At 56.4% G+C, this 18,651-nt stretch overlaps 2 protein-coding genes across 3 annotated transcripts; one reads left to right on the top strand and one right to left on the bottom strand.

Annotated features, from left to right (window-relative positions):
* The first annotated feature begins 1,256 nt into the window (after positions 1-1,256).
* On the top strand, positions 1,257-10,025 carry GSK3A (glycogen synthase kinase 3 alpha). The gene is made up of 11 exons (XM_065899752.1): positions 1,257-1,539; positions 3,292-3,479; positions 4,777-4,860; positions 5,030-5,140; positions 6,784-6,914; positions 7,013-7,119; positions 8,073-8,170; positions 8,249-8,344; positions 8,732-8,918; positions 9,263-9,355; positions 9,952-10,025. The coding sequence occupies exons 1-11, from the start codon at positions 1,257-1,259 to the stop codon at positions 10,023-10,025; spliced, it is 1,452 nt and encodes a 483-aa protein (XP_065755824.1).
* Positions 10,026-12,802: 2,777 nt separating this feature from the next.
* On the bottom strand, positions 12,803-17,528 carry ZNF526 (zinc finger protein 526). Of its 2 annotated transcripts, none has more exons than XM_065899751.1 (3): positions 17,493-17,528; positions 15,573-15,673; positions 12,803-15,483 (listed from the first exon to the last, which is right to left on the bottom strand). In XM_065899751.1, the coding sequence occupies exon 3, from the start codon at positions 15,464-15,466 to the stop codon at positions 13,436-13,438; it is 2,031 nt and encodes a 676-aa protein (XP_065755823.1). In that variant the 5' UTR covers positions 15,467-15,483; positions 15,573-15,673; positions 17,493-17,528; the 3' UTR covers positions 12,803-13,435. The 2 variants fall into 2 exon arrangements, with proteins under 2 accessions (XP_065755823.1, XP_065755822.1); XM_065899750.1 differs by having other exon boundaries at positions 17,480-17,512.
* Positions 17,529-18,651: the final 1,123 nt, after the last annotated feature.

Here is an 18,651-nt window from a genome sequence, read left to right as displayed (position 1 = left end):
CTACATTGCTAGAAAAAGCTAGACAGTATCCGAAGACTGTATTGTCCTGAGAAACCACCGGAAACTTTGTTTCCTAAATCGTTTGCGGGGAGGGTTTTCCTTCCGGATTTGTGGAAACTTGGAACTTGGAGTGTTTGCACTCCATTTTCCAGCAGCCCCTGACAGACTTCGGCTGTTTCTTGGGACCTGGCGGCGGGGCAGGAGGCGTTGAAACTTTCTTCAGTCTCCCCTGGGCAACTGCTGTCTTTCACCTTTCGCTCACGCTCTCCCGAAGGTACCTATTAGACTACACTTCCCGGCAAGCCTCTGCAGTCTCGTCTCACAAAGGGTCGGGATCCGGTCTGGACTATTCCCCAGCATGCTTCAGGATCATGGTAGATCCCTCCCCTTCAGTCAGTGGGAAGGCTGCCTTGAACTCCATTTCCCAGAAGACACAAAGGCTCGCTGTAGCAACTGCTCTGAAGCCTCGGTGTTGACTACATTTTCCAGCGGGGACTGCGGCCTAGCGAAAGAGGGAGGAGGAATGCTATTCCATTTCCTAGCCTATCTCCGGAACTGCAGTATCCACTTGGGGCTTAGGGATCACATGGGACTCCATTTCCCGGCGTGCTTTGGGAGTAGCTTCACACCTGCAATGCGGTGAGGGCGTGGCGATGACTCCATTTCCCGGCTTGCCTCACGGCCCGATAGTGGCGGGTCCGCGGCCTCCGACTCAATTTCCCAGAGGGCACCTGGCGCTGGTCGGCATACAGCCAATATACTAAGTGAGCGACTGGACTCCGTTTCCCGGATTGCATCACGTCTACACAGCTCATTGATGGAGTACTACATTTCTGAGCCACACCTAGGGACGCGCGGTTGCCGCAATGGAGTGAGTGTGCGACTCTGATCCTACTTCCGAAAGTGCTTCAGGGTCCGCTGTGGGCACAGTCGGCCAACTTATTGACCAGGACTGTGTTTCCCGAGGTGCAGAGCGACCTATCAACCCCGCGGTCCACTCTGAGGTCTTTGCGGACTCCATTTCCCGGCGTGCCGCGCGGCTCGCTGTGAGGGCCGACAGCGGCGACGGCGGCGCGCAGAGCCGGCGGACTGCATCTCCCGGCGTGCCGCGCGGCGAGCGCTGGGCCGGAGCCGGAGCCGGAGCCCGAGCGGCGCGGCCTGGAAGAGGCCGGATCCCGGGGGAGGCGGCAGCAGCGGCAGCGGCGGGGGCAACCCGGGCAGCCCGAGCCCCGCGGCCTGGGCCTGCGCTCGGCGCCATGAGCGGTGGCGCGCCTTCGGGGGGCGGCCCTGGGGGCTCGGGCCGGGCGCGGACCAGCTCATTCGCGGAGCCAGGCGGCGGCGGCGGCGGCGGCGGTGGCGGCCCCGGGGGTTCGGCCTCTGGCCCAGGCGGCAGCGGCGGCGGGAAGACGTCAGTCGGAGCCATGGGCGGGGGCGTGGGGGCCTCGAGCTCCGGGGGTGGTCCCAGCGGCAGCGGCGGAGGAGGCAGCGGCGGCCCCGGCGCGGGCACCAGCTTCCCGCCGCCCGGAGTGAAGCTGGGCCGTGAGTACTAGCGTCGACCGTGGCGGGTGGAGATCGGATCCCTGAAGTCACTTAGACGTCGATCAGGTTTTTCTTTATGCTTAGAGAGGAGCTTGAGGTCACTGTGCCTCCCCAAACTGGGATCTGAGCTCTCCCCCATCCCAAAGAAAGGGATTTGGGGGGGGTTACCATCACTTGGAGTTAGAATTAGATTTAGTAATCCTCTAAGAGACAGGGGTCACAGGTTCCTGTTCTTCCAGTACTGAAGTCTTGGGTCCGTGAGCCTTAAAAACAGGGATCCGATGTTGCCAATCATTCGAGAACAGGATCAGGGGTTATTGTCGCTTGCAAATGGGGCTCAAGGGTTATTGTTTCCCAAGAGAAGAAGAATAATATCAGAACCATCCAGAAGGAGGGGTCTGAATGTGCTCCCCTTCAGAGCATGGGGATTTGGAGTGAATATCACTTAGAAGCAGCGATTTGGGTTTGCTGTGTCCCCAAAGAACAGGGCCGGGGCTTTCCAAACCGGGTACATAGTCACCTTCTGTTTTAAAAGACTACGTCTACTATCATTATCTGTGTGTAATATGTAGAATTGTATCCCCAATGGTAGAAATTAATGATTGCTGCTTCTTGAGGATTGGAAGTCAGCATACTTTTCAGACCAAGTCCATAGTCAGTATTATTCAAAAAAGATGAGTCAGTGGGTCTCCTTTCACAGAAATGGAATGAGGGCAGGGGAGGGTCCCAGTTCCACCCCATAGAATAGGGATGTGAAGTTATACCTATTTCATTATTCTGAGAAATGATGTCACTGGCTCTGGAAAAATAGCTATGTAGGATCATCTCCCTCCAAAAGATGGTGTTACTGGCCCCTTAGAATGGATTTGATTCATCATTGATCCCTTTTCTTTGGGGAACCTTTCATCAGTTACCCAAAGAAGAGGGATCACTATCCCCCAAGAATGCCGCCAAATTTTGTTGCTTTTTACAGAATGGAGTTGGGAATTATAGCTTTCCTTGAAAGCACTGAGGCTGGGATAGCCCCCTGATGATAGAGGTCAGGTTCACCATTCTCACTATTAAGTGCTTGTTCATTAGGGACCAGTTACACACAGGATGGGGTCTGGGGCTCTGGACCTCACAGATGAGGTCAGGCCAGTGCTTTTTTCTAGCCCCAGAGTATTTGGGTAAGAGCTAATTGTCCCCCCAACGTGAGAGTTAGGGTACTAGCACTTACTGGAGGAGTCATTCATTTCTGTCACCAGAAACCAGTGGTGAAGTTACCAGTACCACTTAGGGAGGACTTAAGAGATCACTATACCCTGAGCTGTGAGAAAGGTTAGTGCTACCGCTCTCAAGCAGAAGAGGTTAGGTCAGGCTTTCCCCCAGTGAGGAGGGGCCACAAGGCTGTTAGCTCATAGTGGATGGATTCAACATCTGGCAGTGCTGGTGCCTCCTCAGATCAGGAGGGACCATTCATTTGCTGCTTACTAGAAGTGGAAATTAGGGGTCAGCAACCCTTGAACAGCAAGAGGTTTTATGTGTCAGTATCCTCCCCTATGGGAGGAGTCAGGATTTGGGGTTCCATGAAGGGTAGAGGAGAAAGGGCACTGGGAGGCATCCAGTAGCCATCTTTGAAGACTGGGGAAGGGACAAAGAACCCCCCGCAATGAGCTTCCTGTAGTGACTCCCCTCCCTCTCACAGCCCCACGATGGGGTGGTGGCCAGAGGGGAAAGGTCAGTAGATCTTGTGTTCCCTTTGCTCCCCAGGTGACAGTGGGAAGGTGACCACAGTGGTAGCCACTCTAGGCCAAGGCCCAGAGCGCTCCCAGGAGGTGGCTTACACAGACATCAAAGTGATTGGCAGTGGCTCATTTGGGGTCGTGTACCAGGCACGGCTGGCAGACACGAGGGAATTGGTGGCCATCAAGAAGGTTCTCCAGGACAAGAGGTTCAAGGTAGCTTGGGGGGAAGGGGGACAAGGAGGTTTGATTGCACATGACTGGTGAGAGAACTCCAGCAAGAGTGCTGGACTTGGGCTTCCACGGGGGATCTGAGCATGGGCCAGAGGAGAAGGGAGTGAGTTGTGTGGAAGATGGGAATGTGGATTCCAGGAGAGTCCAGAGCTGACTTTATTGGGCTTTTGCTGTAAGTGCTTTATAGGTGAGTTTAACTTATGGAAAGATTCTCTGAGGGTAGGTACTGTTGTTATTCCCATTCTAAGTAAGCAGAAACTGGAAACTGAGACTCAGATGAGAGAATTGCCCAAGGTCAAGATAGAATCTGATTCCCAAGCCCTTCACCTTAACCACTAAGTTACACCCCTGCCCAGAGGAGAAAGGAAGGTGGTGGGGCTAATGAGTATGTTTGCGAAGGTCAAGCTCTGCCCTAAGGGTTTGACAGGTGCAGGGAGACGTCCTGCCTGTGCTGCATGTGCCTTGGTTTGGGGCTCTGTCCTGTCTGAGGAAGGAGTACCCTTTCTTCATTCATACAGAGGTGCCCTGTGAGCTAGTAGAGGCCCCTTGGATCCTAGGCTACTCTGGATGTAGGAGAACTGAGCCTAGGCTGAAGGGAACCAGGTCAGAGCCTAGGTCCCGGGCAGTGAGGACTCTCAGGGGAGCTCCAGGGTGCTGCTCGGAATTTGAGTATAGTTGAGTCCCAGAAGTGAGAGGGGTCTGAGGATAGGGAGCTCTGAGGCCTTGAGGGGAACAGAGAATAGAGAAGAATGCTGAGACTGGGTCTCCTGGGAAGAGGTTGAGGCTGGATCCCCATTGGGAAGATGAGGATTGGAAGCTTGGAGTCTGGGACTCTGGAACCAAGCCGGGGTCCAAGGGCTCAGATGCCTCTAGTGAAAGCAGTGGGGAGGAGTGGGGACCAGGGTGAACTGGATGGCCACTTCCTGTCTGTTGTTGCTTGCGCCAGGCGGGGAGGTGGGCCTCATGTGGCCACATCATCTGATTTTTAAGAAGCTGGAAAATTTAGATGATATGTGAAGTCATTTGATTGGTAAATCTCAGCAAAAAATCAAGCATCTTTAAAAAGTAGGCTGCAGAAAGCACATAGAAGTGGTCTGAGTTTAGCCCACAGCTTGTGTGTGAGGGGAGTGGGCTGGGGGTGAGGCCTCGGAGCTGGGACGCAGGGAGCCGCTGCTTGGCTCTGTCGGCGGGAGCCGGGGAGTAGAGCTGTGGTGGGGGTGCGGGGAGGGGGGCGAGGAGGGCTGGTGGGTTTCTGAGGCTGCCTTCCTTTGCCCCCGAGAACCGAGAGCTGCAGATTATGCGCAAGCTGGACCACTGCAACATCGTGAGGCTGAGATACTTTTTCTACTCCAGTGGGGAGAAGGTGAGACCTCAGTGTGTGGAGGAGTCCTCCACTTTGACTCCACCCGTTTGCCTGCCTGCCTTCCTCATGACTACTGGTCTCTTCCCCCGTTATTCCCCACAGACCTTCCCTCCCCCCGTTCCTTGCTCTTTTCTCACAATGCCCCACACCTCTCCTTTGCTCTCTGCAGAAAGACGAGCTTTATCTAAATCTGGTGCTGGAATATGTGCCCGAGACGGTGTACCGGGTGGCCCGCCATTTTACCAAGGCCAAGTTGACCATCCCTATCATCTATGTCAAGGTAGGCAGGCAGGCAGGCTGCTGGGGCCCAGGCCCACAAAGCCAGGAGCTCCGGACAGACACTCCTGCCTCTGTGGGTTCCCTCATCTCCAAGTTTACGTTGGTCTCTGGAGGCCTCACGTTCCCTGCCCTTGTCCCTATACCCCCAGAGATGGAGCACGCCAAAGGCAGGGCAGCCCAACCCAAGGACTGACTCAATCAGGGAGGCAGGCTGACCAGGCTGGGGAGGCTGCTTGGGTCCATACTGGGAGCCCGTTGGTACCAGTTAGTGTTGGTGGAGTTAGCTCAGAATCGAGGTGGGGAACTAGAATGCAGAGGGGAGACGATGAGCTCAGAGTCTTGGCCTTTGGAGCCTTGGCAGAGGGGTGATGGGAAGGAGGCAGGGTTGCGGAAAGGTTAGTGCCCACAGAGCCAGGAACGCATGAGTCTTAATTCATCACCTGTGCAGGCTTATTCCCCAGTGCTTGGTGCTGTGCCCTGTATGATACTATCCGTAAGGAGGTGTTTGAACGAATGGATGAGTGTATGGGCTAGGGATGCTGTAGAGAACAAGGCTGGAGCAGCCAGCTGCATTGGGAGGCGGAGGTTGGGTGCGAGTGTGTTGGAGGTTGCATGGGGCCCCATTTTTCCTCCCGCTGGCTTTAAGTACCCCAGGCCTAGGTGAGCCCTGGGGCTCTACCAGTGGTGGGAGCTGTGGGACTTCGCTTCCTGGGAGGCAGTGGTGTGGTTTGTTGAATGTGTCCTGTGGCTGCCTGTGTTCCGGGGCCAGCACTGAGCAGTTCTAGAGGCCCAGATGACTGAGACCCAGGCCTTGCTCCTGCAGAGCTCTCAGTTTAACAGGGTAGACAGGTGTCATCACAGAGAACTATAAAACTACTAGCAACTGCCATACTGGAAGGAGCACAGGGGATTCTGGAAACAGAGGCCCTGCTTGCTTTGGGAGTGAGAAGGATCAAGGAAGTCTTCTGGGAGGAGACCAGGCACAGGGCAAGAAAGTGGCATCTCTGGCCGAGGGCACTGGGAACAGAGGAGGAGGGGGCCCAAGAAGCATCCCTGAGCAGATATTATGCGCCAGGCACTGGTCTAGGCCCTGGGGGATGCAGCAGTGATGGAACCACAAAGATCCCTGCTCTTTTGGCACTTACATCCTCGTCAGTAGGGAAGAGGGTGGCAGGAAAATCCAGCTGGAAGAGGGGCTGGCTCGTGGGTGGTTGTGACTGGTGGGCAGAGGAGGCTGAGCCTTTCCTATAGCCGGTGGATTTGGTGAGGCTCCCCGGCCTGCTTTAAAAGAAGGCCTTCCTGATGTATCTGTCTTACTCATCAGGCTTCTGCTGAAGTGTGTGCTTGAAGCAATGGTTTCCAAAGTATGGACCAGCACCAGCACTAGGGGCTTGTTGCAAATGCCTCATCCTGAACGACTGAATCAGAAACTCTGAGAGTGGGGCCCAGCAGTCCGCAGTCCCTGTTTTAACAAGGCCGCCAAGTGATTCTGGTGCTCGCTAAAGTTTGAGAACCAAGGGGCAGCAAACTGTTTTCCAGTCAGGGAGAGTGGGTGGAAGGGCTCTTCAGGCCCAGATGGTGGAGCAAGGGTGTGCTCTGCGGGGAGAGCTGGGCTGGAGTTCTGCTGTCCCCTGCCTGCCCCAGGTGTACATGTACCAGCTCTTCCGGAGCTTGGCCTACATCCACTCCCAGGGTGTGTGTCACCGCGACATCAAGCCCCAGAACCTGCTGGTGGACCCCGACACCGCTGTCCTCAAGCTCTGCGATTTTGGCAGGTGGGCCTGACCCGGGGTGTGCTGGGTGGCTGAAGGGGCGAGGAGGGATCCCGACCCTTGGCTTGTGTTGACTCCTGCCTACGCATCTCTTCCCACAGTGCAAAGCAGCTGGTCCGAGGAGAGCCCAATGTCTCCTACATCTGTTCTCGCTACTACCGGGCCCCAGAGCTGATCTTCGGAGCCACTGATTACACCTCATCCATCGGTCAGATTTGAGGGAGGGTGGGGGTGGGAATAGCAGTCATGGCGGTTTTTGAGTTCTTTCTGTGTGTCTGCCAGGCTCGGTGATAAAAGCTTAACATCTGTTCTTTTAGCCAGTCCTCAAATTCAGGAAGGTGATGCTGTCACACGTGCATCTTACAGTTGAGCAGTCTGAAGCTTAGAGTTGCGAGGCCACCTGCCCGCAGCCACACTGCTGGGCCTGGGCAGGGCCGGGCTTTGAAAGCTGACCTGACTCCAGAGTCCATACCAGCTCTGGAACCTCCCAGTCAGTCCTCTCTTCTCAGGCAGGGGGAGGGGCTGACGGTGACCTTGGGGGAATCGGGAGGTAAGGCTTTGCCATCATGAGGGTGTGACCTGCTCACAGGGCCTCCATGCCCTTCCCTGTTGCTGGGGATGACAGCGCCAACTTCCAGGCATCAGGAGAGGGTGTGAAAGTGTTTGGAAGAGAAGTCATCAGCAGTGTGAGGAAACTTCATGGTCCCTAGATGTGAACTTGTGCTGTGGCGGTCAAGGTTCAGACCAGGGAGGGGTGACTACCGGCCTATAGCTATTCCCAAGGGCAGGATAGAGGCCAGAAGTGAGTAAGGCAGCCCACTTAATGCTTTACCTTCCTGAGGCCCAAAGAACACAGGTACCTGTTCTTGGCCTGTTGATCTGTCCTCTGAAGCTAGAGGCAGCGAAAAGGCTTATTCGGGTCACAGAGTGGAGAGAGGCAACGGAAACATCTAGGCTGGAGAGTGCGGTGCAGTCAGGTCGACTTGGAGCTTCAAAGTCAGGCTCCTGTGTTCCTAAGCTGTGTGTGACCTTGAGCAAGGCACTTCCTCTCTGAGCTGAGAAAATGGGGCTCCCTGGCATCTCTCAGGATGACCATGAAGGATAGAAATGTATGCCAGGGGATGGGCATGGTAGCTCTGACCCTGCCCCATTCCTCTTCAGATGTGTGGTCAGCTGGCTGCGTACTGGCCGAGCTCCTCCTGGGCCAGCCCATCTTCCCTGGGGACAGTGGGGTAGACCAGCTGGTGGAGATCATCAAGGTGAGGGCAGGGCCAGGGTGGGCAGGGATTGGGCTAAGCACCAAGGGCCTTGGCTCAGACCCCTCCCTTTCCCTACAGGTGCTGGGAACACCAACCCGGGAACAGATTCGAGAGATGAACCCCAACTACACGGAGTTCAAGTTCCCCCAGATTAAAGCTCACCCCTGGACAAAGGTGGGGCAGGGCTAGGGGCTCAGGCAGCATGGCTGAGGTCCCCATTGGAGGCCAACCGGTCTGGGGACCTGGCTAGAGTCATGGCTCAGTAGTGGGTCAGTAAATTTCACCACATTTCAAAGTTTATGGAATGTCCCATACTCTAAAAGTCGAGGACCCACAGTAAATGCAAGAGTCCTGTTTTCCTGGTGGGGAAACACGCTCACGGCAGGGCCCATACAGTCAAGGGACCTGAGCGGGTTGCTCATCTGATACAAACTGACCTCCCCTCAGAGGCCGGGCCTCAGTTGCCTCATGTGGAAAGTGGGCTTGTGGGAGGTGGGCAGGAGTATACCGGGGCCCAGGGCGTCTCACCCTTGTCACCTCTGCCCCCTCCACCCCCCCAAGGTGTTCAAATCCCGAACGCCACCTGAGGCCATCGCGCTCTGCTCTAGCCTGCTGGAGTACACACCGTCCTCAAGGCTCTCCCCGCTGGAAGCCTGTGCCCACAGCTTCTTTGATGAACTGCGATGTCCTGGAACCCAGCTCCCCAACAACCGCCCGCTTCCCCCTCTCTTCAATTTCAGTCCCGGCGGTGAGGGCACAGCCTGGGATCTGGGTTGTTGGAGGGGCAGCCAAAGATTGTCAAGAGCTTGGTGTCGAAGACAGGAGTGGGGAGCTGAGGGTGGGCTGCAAGGCAGTCCTGGGGCTCAGGAAATACCCCCGATTCCGGGAGACCCAAACCGACTTCATCTGCACTCTGCAATCCTCCTGTGTTAGGCTCTTGCCAGTTTTTCATTTAAAGTGTTCAGTGGCTACGTGTGTCCCAGGCAACTGGCCTTGCCCAGAGCTGGGTCCCTATTTGGTGCCCCTTTCTAACCTCGACTGGGTCTCCAGGTGCCCTGTCCCCTGACTAGGCATGTCCATTCCTGTCTCTAGAACTCACCATCCAACCATCTCTCAACGCCATTCTCATCCCTCCTCACTTGAGATCCCCGGCGGGCACTGCCTCCCTTACCCCATCCTCACAAGGTAAGTTGGGGGGCCATCTTCTGAGCATTAAAGCTGCATTTCTCTGCCTGGGGTGGGGATGGGTCTGTTCTCTGGTCTCACAACCACTGCGTTTCCTGCAAAATTGTAGACATTCTGACAGAAAGTGTATGTTACATGTGAATGGCCACCTTTGTGAGGCATTATTGCCTGTATTTGTGTTTAAATGCAAACTGGAAAACCAAAGACATAAGTTTAGCCCACACAAACAAAAAGTTACATTTGTTGCTCACAGTAAAAAACAGGGGCCATTTTATGTACAAATCCAGATTTCCTGTTTCTCTTGGGGAAGAAAATAAGACTGGGCAGCAGTGGGCCTGCCTCTGCTCAGGGCAGTATTACCAGCTGGAGCTGAGTTCCAGCTGCCCCTGTTCTGTGGGGCCTGGCTTTCTGGTGAGTCACTCAATGACCAACCTGGCCCTTTGGCATTTGAGTTTGCAACCCTAGACCTAAAGTGACAGCTTTCCATTTCTAATGTAGCATCTCACACCAGCTTCCTACTCTTGGGGGGGTGGGGGTGGGGGTGGGTGGTGGCTAAAAGGCAAAGGCTAACTGTCTGCTCCTTCCTTCCCCCTCAGCTTTAAGTGAGGCTCAGACCGGCCCGGACTGGCAGTCGACCGATGCCACAGCTCCCCTCACTAACTCTTCCTGAGGGTGCCACCAACTACCCTTCCATCTGGGAGCCCCCAGTGGGGCTGGGAAGGGGGGCCATAGCCTGTCAAGCTCCTGCCCTGACCGGGCCCCTAGACTAGAGGGCAGAGGTAAATGAGTCCCTATCCCCACCTCCAGTCCCTCCCTCACCAGCCTCACCCCTGTGGTGGGCTTTTTAAGAGGATTTTAACTGGTTGTGGGGAGGGAAGAGAAGGAAGGACTGGGGATTTTGGGGGGGGGGGGCGGCGGCATGAGGACCTCCTACCCCCTCAGCTCCCTCCCCTCCCCCCAGGTCTCCACCTCCTCCAACCCCCCTCCCCTCCTGTATCCCTTGTAAATAGAACCAGACCAGCCCTTCTCCTCCTCTTCCCTTCCCTGGCCCCCGGGTGTAAATAGATTGTTATAATTTTTTTCTTAAAGAAAATGTCGATTCGCACCGTCCAAACTGGCCCTTTTCCCTCCAACAGCTGTGTCCCCCGCTCCTGTCCTCTGCCCCTAAGGCCTCCTCCCTCCTCTCCCCATCCTGGAGGGCAGGGGCAGTGGGGGAGCCCCTGATGTCTTAGTTTCCACAGTAAGGTTTGCCTGTGTACAGACCTCCGTTCAATAAATTATTGGCATGAAAACCTGCTTGCTGTCTGGACACTTGTTTTCACAGAGGTGAGGGAGGTGCCTGGGGGGCTCTCCTGGGACAGGAGTGGGCTGCATCTCAGGCAGGGGAACAGGGTGGGATGAACCCAGGCTGGCCCTGGCTCAGGTGCCCAAGCTTCCTGTGCTCCAGCCCTCCTCTGCACATGTGATGAGCTAGCTCTGGCTTATCCACTGCAGCACAAATCATCTGCCTGCACTGAGGGAGGGAAGCACTGTCCTTCCCAGGTGACTGGTGAGAACTGGCCATCAGATAGGCCAAGGCCACAGAGTATAGGGGGCAAAGTCAAGGTTCGAACAAAGGGCTCCCTATCTTACAGCCTGAGCTACCTGCCACTTCAGGGGGACACAGGACGATGGGGGGTGGGTCACTCAGGCCAAGACAACCTTGGTATAGACTCTTAGTGGGCATGGATGGGGGCAGAGGAGCTGTCCCCAAACCCTAGCAGTTCCCCAAGCCTTCATTTCCGTCTTAAACGAGGCCCCACCTGGCCCACCTCTTTAGGGATGCTGGGAAGTCACAACCCTGGGATGGCTGTCGCAGAGAGTATGGTTTTTCATCTTGCTTTGAAAACACGCTGGGGCCAGGTGGTGGGGCCATGGGCAGAGGAAAATGGCATCTCCCCCACGTGGTGCCAATGGTAGGCGAGGGCAGGAGGCCCTAAAAGTAAAAGGGAGCCTGGACAGGAGCAACTGACATGTCCTCCACTGGACTCCATTTGTGAAGAAAAAGGGAGAAGAGTTTTGAACATATCCCAGAGGGTGTTCGGGGACTGTTCTGTAGCATCTGGGCTCCGCTGTCTGCGTAGGCAAGCCCCAGGGGCATCTGTATACTGCCCAGAGCAAACCCTGGCCCGCCCTGCTCAACGCCATCCAGATGTCACCTTGTTTGTAGGATGAACACATAGAGCAAGTGGACTGGGTAAGAGAAGGAGGGCTGGTCTGGACAAGGGGCTAAACTCGGGCTCCTGGGGACCCCTTCCGGCTGCTCACACCCAGTGGGCCATGAGGTCACTGAGGGTGTCCTACACCCTCCTCCCACCCCCATGGCCTCTGCCCAGGTCTGGCCCCATCCTCTACCTCCTGGACCATCTCCAGTTTCCCCTGCCCGACCCTGATGCCAAGGAGCCCTAACCCCACCTATGACCCTCACCCCATCCCATCCCCCACACTGCCCCAACTTCTTAGCCTGGCTTTCAAGGCCTTCCCAGGTCTAGGCTTCCCTCCTTCCCTGCCCTGTCGCCCCTCCTCTGCCCAGCCTCCCTCCCAGACAGCTCAGCTGCAGCCACGTCCTGCTGCACCTGTCTGCGTACCCTGGTCAGCAGAGGCCTGAGACAAGCCTTCCCGATGGACCTGCCATAAATCATCTACTTTCATTTGAAGAGGGAAGGATTGTCAGCCCAGGTAACCTCTGAAAAGGTTGGGGATTCCTTCCTGTTGCCAAGACGTTTTATCTTTTGAGGCCCCTTAAACCCCAATTGCTCTGTGACAATGGCTCACTTTTCCTCCAGTTACCGTGACTCCTCCTCTGAGCCCCCGCCCCCTGCAGTGGTTTCAGGTCACAGTCAGTTCACAGCTGTATCAGTTACAGATATGGGCTAAAAGGACCCCATGGATTCAAATCTTGGCCAATGCCTCTGCCCAGCTATGAGATCTTGGGTGAGTCTCTGTCCCCGTTTTCTCACTTGGGATAATACTGAGATCACCTCACAGGCCCGCTGAGATCATTATACATGTATAGTGCTAACTGCAGTGCCTGCCATGGCCGGGCAGTCAAATGTTTGCTGTTATTGTAGCTGTCAATAACTGGACGACCTCCAAGTATAGCAAGAACTCACCCTCCTTGCGGTGCTGCCTGCCTGGAATATTTTCTTTGTCTTCCACTAGCAGATTTCTACTTTTTCTTCAAAGATTAACTCCTTTAGGAAGTCTCTGACTCCTGATCTACCATGGAGGTTTGTTCCCTGCTCTGGGATCCTACTGTCCCTGCACATCCCCGCTGCAGCTCTGAGGGTCCTGGGGCTGAGATCCATCTGCCCCCACTTGGGCAGGGCAGAGGCCTGATTCGTCTCTGGCCCTCAGCACACGGGAGGGAGGCCTGAGAACACCCAGGCTGAATAAATCAACAAGACATTCAGAGAGCAAGGCCATCTGTATTTGTGGGTGTTCCTCCTACCACACTGCGTGGCTCCTGGGGCAGAGCCCATGTCTGACTCATCCCCGGGTTTCCAACATCACCCACCTGCAGCTGAATACCGGGGTACCTATAGATTGCCCTCCACGTTGTCAAAAGTGAGATCAAGGAAGCCCAGAGAAGTCAAGTGCCTTCTTCCACCAGGCAGAGCCAAGTCCTGGGAGCCCAGAGTCCAGAGAAGGCTAGGGCTGGGGGGACAAGCAGAGGATGTGAAGAGGTATGTGACAGGGCCCAGCACAGAGCTGGCACATGGTTGGGGCTCAGGAAAGGTTACCTGATGTTGCTGGGCACCAGGGTGATGCAAAGAGCCTTGGAGAACCCCGCTTTGCAACGCAGTGGGGTGACCGGGACACATCATATCGTGTCTCAGAGCTTCGGCGTCCCCTCAGGCAGAGAAAGGTGACGCCTGGTGGGGCCGTTCTGAGGAGTGAGTGGGTAAGAGGCCAGGGTGGGTGAATGCTGGCACCCGGTGGGCGCCAGAGTGGCTTGCCAGGGCGTGGCCCCCTTTCTCCCCAGAGGTGCCCACACTTGATTCTGCAACCAAACCCTTTTATTGTTGCTCTTCAGCTGTGTCACACAAAGGCCGTGTCCAATTGCAACAGCCCGCTCGCTTCAGTGGCCCCCAGTGCCGCCTGGCACAGCTGCAGCGTGTCCACAAGTGCCAGCGGCTGGGACGTCTCGATGATGGCAATGGTCTCCCCGAGCTCGGTGCACATGATAGTCTGCTGAGGCTCGGGGGGTGGGGGTGGGGGCGGGGCAGGAGGGGGCGATCTGGGAGGCTGCAGTGTCATCGTCCGAGCTTGGGCGTGGACCCGCTGATGCAGTCGCAGGCCCGCCATGGCACGGAACCAGCGGCCGCAGGTCCCGCAGTAGTAGGGGCTCTTGTTGTAGAGACCAGTGATGGGGAGGCGGGGCGCACGGGCAAAGGCAACTGGCCGCAGGTGCAGCCTCCGGTGCTGCTGCAGGTTAGAGCTCTGCGTGAAGCGCTTGCCACAGTCCAGGCACTGGTAGGGACGCACACCCGTGTGGGTCAGCTGGTGGCGGCTGAGGTTGGCCAGAGAAGCAAAAGTCTTGCCACAGGAATGGCACTGGAAGGGCCTCTCGCCCGTGTGTGTCCGCAGATGGTTGCGCACGTGGACCAGCTTCTTGAAGCCCTTGCCGCAGACGCCGCAGCGGTGTCGCCGCTCAGGGGGCCCATGGACCGCGCGCCGGTGCCGGGAGAGCCGGGAGGCGGAGGCAAAGGACTTGGTGCACTGTGGGCAGGGCAGCTGGGCAGGTGGGGCAGGGGGCAGCGCGGGGGGCGTGGGCTCGGCAGGAGCCGGGGAGGCGGCCGCCGCCGCCGCCATGGGAGGTGCCCCGCTCTTGCCAGCGTGAGTGCGCCGGTGGTAGAGGAACTTGGTCATGTTGCTGAATGTTTTGCCGCAGCGGCAGCGGTGCAGTGGGTTGGCGGTGTGGGCCCGCCGGTGGGCCACCAACGTGAGTTCTGTGCTGAAGCCACGGCCGCAGTCCATGCAGAGGTAGCGGGCTTCGCCGCGGTGCAGCCGCAGGTGCTGCTCCAGCGAGGCTGCTTTCTTGAAGACCTTGGAGCAGGTCGTACATTCATGTGTGCCACCAACATGGGCCCGCCCGTGAGCCAGAAGCCGGTTTGCCGAGCTGAAGCTGCGCTGGCACTGGCTGCAGTGGAAGGGGTGAGCTGCTGATGCTGGGCCACGGGACGCCCGCCGGTGGCGCCGGCGTGCCCCTGCTGAGGTGCAGCGTTGAGGACGATCCCCACAGCCCTGGGCCTCGCCGGCTGTGGACTTGTCAGCTCCCTTAACATCATCACCAACCTCTGCTGCTGCCTCTTCCTCGTCCTCTGTCTCTTCGTCGTCATCTTCTTCATCCTCACCCTCCTCCTCCTCCTCTAGCCCGTTGCGCTCTTCTTTCTCTAGGGAGTCAAAGTGAGTGCCCTGGTGCTCCAAGAACTCCTCAGGGGTGGTACACAGGGCAGAGCACTCAGGACACTCATAGGGCTCCATCTTGACTTCGGGTGAAGCAGGGGGTGGAGGTGGGGAGGGGAGGGGAGGCAGAGGAGGCGGCGCCGGCGGTTTAGCCGCTGCAGCAGCAGAAAGGTGCCGGGCCTTCCGATGAGCCACCCACAGCTCAGGCGAGGGAAACAGCTCCTGGCAGTCTCCACACTGGTACTGGATCTGGCTTGCAGACTCCCGCAGGTGGGCATCCTGGTGGGCCAGGAGCTCGCTGGGGGAGAGGATGAGCTGGCTGCACTCACCGCACTGGAAAGGCCCATCCTCAGTGCCTGGCACCAGCTCCGGCTCCAGGCCAGTGTCCTGGGCGGTCAGCGCCTCCTCCTCTGTGACAGTGGGTACATGCTGCTCCTGGTGTGAGAGGACTTCTTCCAGCGTGTTGTAGAGGCTGCCGCATTCAGAGCACATGAACTGGAAGAAGAGGGAGGAGGCAAGGGCCTCCCCAGGTGTCATCTCCGTCACCTCCGTTAACATCTCCATTTTCTCCCCTAACGTCGGTGTTGACATCTCCACTGCCCCTGGTGACATCTGTGTTGGCATCTCAGCCACTTCAGCTGCCTCGGCCACCACCTCTGCCATTGTGCGAAAGGCAGTACCTGGAGAAAGAAGGGAGTGCCTAGTGAGACCAGGAACTCAAGGGGAGGGGGGATGTCTCAGGAGTTCCCTTGCCCATCCCATCACTCACCAGCCTCTAACAATCAGCAAGTCTGGATCCAATATTTATATCTCAGTCTTCAGTGAGCCTGTGACCCTGTAGCTGAACTGCATCCCATGGCAGCCAGGTATCTGCAGAAGAGAGACAGCCCTTCTCAGTCTGGCCTCTGATGCCACCCTCCTTACCCAGAGGGCTGGTCACACCCTTTGCAAGAACAGAATGTGTCTTTTGGGGTCTCTTGGCCTTGGCCTGTGCAGTTTCCTCTCTGTGCAGCGTCTTTCCTCTATCTACTTGTACACAGGGAGATGCAGCAAGGTATTTAAGAGCATAGGCTCTGGATAAGACTACCCTTGGGTTGAATCTGAGCTCCACCACTTACTTCATCTCTCAGAGACTGCATTCTCATCTGTGAAATGGACTAAAAGTAGTACTGACCACAAAGTCCCTGGTACTCTGTAAAGCTTAGATAGAACCGTTACTTGTAATTCTCCAGAAATGTTGTTTTTGAACCCTAAGTCTTTGATGCTGCCTGCTATTCCTTCTGCCAACGAAGTTCTCTCTTCTTTTCTAGCAAACTCTACATCCACAGGGTGGTGGCCACTCCCTCCTCCTTGGGGTTCTTACAGTATACTGTGCCACCTCCATCATAGCAAATATCATGAACTTGGGATAGAGTCTGTGCTCCTCTCACCAGACTGAGCCTGCCGGCAGGGCAGGTCTGATTTATTGTAGGGGCTGCTGTCACCAACAAAGCCACTGACCAAGGACAGGGATTTTAACTTTTGAACTTCCCTCTACGTGCCCCATCTCTCCCTCTACAGGTGTGGGCTCAACCTAACGCAGGCCCCTTCACACAACAGGGGCTCAGAGTCCCTACAGCAAATGACTGCCGCCCATGCAGGCCTAAGCAGTAATGTTCCAAATATAATCCCCACCACCTCCATCTCTTCTTCAACTCATCTGTTAGTGCCAGAGGGCAGGTGGAGTTCGGCTTCCAGCTCTGCACACAAAAGTTGCTCATGTGTAGCTAGCTCCCAGAGGTCTCACCATAATAAGCACTGAGGAGATTCGGTGAATGCATTATGCTCCCTCCAGGATGTGGGGCCCCGAGAGTTTAACTGTCCTTGTGCACATTCCACTTTTCCCACCAGACCAGCCCTCCTATTAGACTGTGAATTCCCACAATAACAAGGCCCAGCACAGGGCCCTGCTATCAGCTGCTTTCCGGTAAATGCTCCTTAAGTAAATGATTCACTGAAAGCCCAAGAGCTAAACTTTCCAACTCCCTCACTAATTTTTGAGTTGCTCAGGCCCTGGCACACAAAAGCCATTCAATAACGGACCTTCCTGGAAACAGTCAACCAGGGGCCTGACAGTTCAGCTTTGCATCGTTTACAGCACCACTCCCAACAGAGAACTCTCCTCCAGCGAGGCCCAGTGCCTGGTGCAAGGCTTACACAAAATAGGCACCCAGTAAATGTCTAGAAGATGGCCCGAAGGACCTGGTATTTGGACTTTCCTAGTCTGCATTCCCCATTTCCCAATCCTGGATTGTGAATTATTGGGGGAACGGATGGGTTTTTGTTATACAGTAGACCAATAAAAGTCCTTCCAGGAAAGAACCCACCAGGGCCCTGGAAGTTCAACTTTCCTGAGACACATCCCTTTTCTCTGACCAGACGTATCAACTACGCAACCTGAGAGCTCCCTGCAAACGGTGGGGGCCGGGCGAGCTCGAGCGTAGAGTCCTGCACACCTCAGGCGCTCTATCAACGGTCCAGGGCACAGAGGAAGCCGCACTCTCTTTCCACGCCGCGTCGCTCCCGCCCTAGCGCAGGCCCCAAAGCTCCTCGACCCCCGGAGTCCCCCTCGTTCTCCCTCCGCCCTCTCCGTAAGCCCAGCTCTCTCTTCCCCGGCCCGCCCCGCGGCGCCCTCACCCGTCTCTCTCGCCTCCTGCAGCCCCGCCGCTCTTGACACAGACCCTCAGCTCCAGGCGTGTGGGACCCCCTCACTATCCACGCCTCCCATTGGGCGCTGCCCTTACCCGCGGCGGCCAATCAGAGCCGAAAGCGGAGGGCACGCGCTCCTGCGCCTGCGTATGGACGATTAGGCGGGGCTCGGCGAGTTTCTCCACGCACACAATTGTGCCCTGTGGGCGGGGCTCCGGGCTCGGAGAAGCGCCTGCGCAGTTCTCCCGGGCCGCTCCTCCGCCAAGTCTGAAAGTTAAGTGGAGATAAGTAAACATCACTGGAAAGCAAGGATCATGGAGTGGACTGGGTGGCGGGAGACCTTGACAGAACTGTCATTTCATAGCTAAAGACACAGAGCATCTCTGAGAGCACAGCTTTGGAGTCAAGCATACTTGGGGTACTTCCCCTCTCTGGGCCTCACTTTTACTCCTATGTAAAATGGGCTTGAATCACATCCACCTCAAAGGCTGTTGAGGGGATTGGATGAAATCAAACAGGTAAAAGCAATCAGCACAGGGCCTGATACACCGTGGATGCTCACTTTAACTTATCTAACATGGACGTAGATAGTCCTTCCCTGTTTGTAAAATTGCTTTCCCTTTCCTCACCCTCTTTGGTTGATTTAATGATATTCACTTATTGGGCGCCTACTGTGTGTCCGGCCCAGGATTGGGTTTCAATAGGTGACAACTGCCATCAGGGAGAGGGGAAGGGACTCTTCGGAGGTCACTGCCTCAGCCCAAGCAGAGCTAGTGCTGAGCCAGTGCCAGGCACGACCCAGGCCTTCCGCCTCCCAAGGGGTGATAATTCCGGGGGTGGGAACAGGTCCGGGGAGAGGCCTTGTCTCAAGGCACGAGCGGGCTCTGACCTTGAGTCACGTAAGACGGGGGCAGGGTGGCGGTGCTCAGACATGCAGCCTTGATGCCAAATCTCCTGATAGAGACCTGCTCTTGCCAGAGTGAAACTGGCAGGTGCAGCTTAAAGAGGGGCTATTGGGAGTCCCCGTGACCTTGGAGGGCAGAGATTGGAAGGGGTTATGGGGGGGGCGTTAAGAGTTCCTTGAGGGGTGAGTCTGAGTGTAATGGGGGAGTCCTGATGGACGCCATCAGGAGGTGCACAGTGGAGATGGAGGGGCCTAT

This window comes from Phocoena phocoena, chromosome 20 (genome assembly GCF_963924675.1).
Source record: "Phocoena phocoena chromosome 20, mPhoPho1.1, whole genome shotgun sequence".
Taxonomy (NCBI): Eukaryota; Metazoa; Chordata; class Mammalia; order Artiodactyla; family Phocoenidae; genus Phocoena; species Phocoena phocoena.
This window is presented reverse-complemented; position numbering and strand designations above follow the sequence as displayed.

Coding starts and splice junctions, on each gene's coding strand:
- GSK3A (XM_065899752.1), top strand. CDS start 1,257: ATGAGCGGTGGCGCGCCTTCGGGGGGCGGCCCTGGGGGCTCGGGCCGG. Junction 4,861..5,029: donor TCTACTCCAGTGGGGAGAAG/GTGAGACCTCAG, acceptor TGCTCTCTGCAG/AAAGACGAGCTTTATCTAAA. Junction 5,141..6,783: donor TCCCTATCATCTATGTCAAG/GTAGGCAGGCAG, acceptor TGCCTGCCCCAG/GTGTACATGTACCAGCTCTT.
- ZNF526 (XM_065899751.1), bottom strand. CDS start 15,466: ATGGCAGAGGTGGTGGCCGAGGCAGCTGAAGTGGCTGAGATGCCAACA.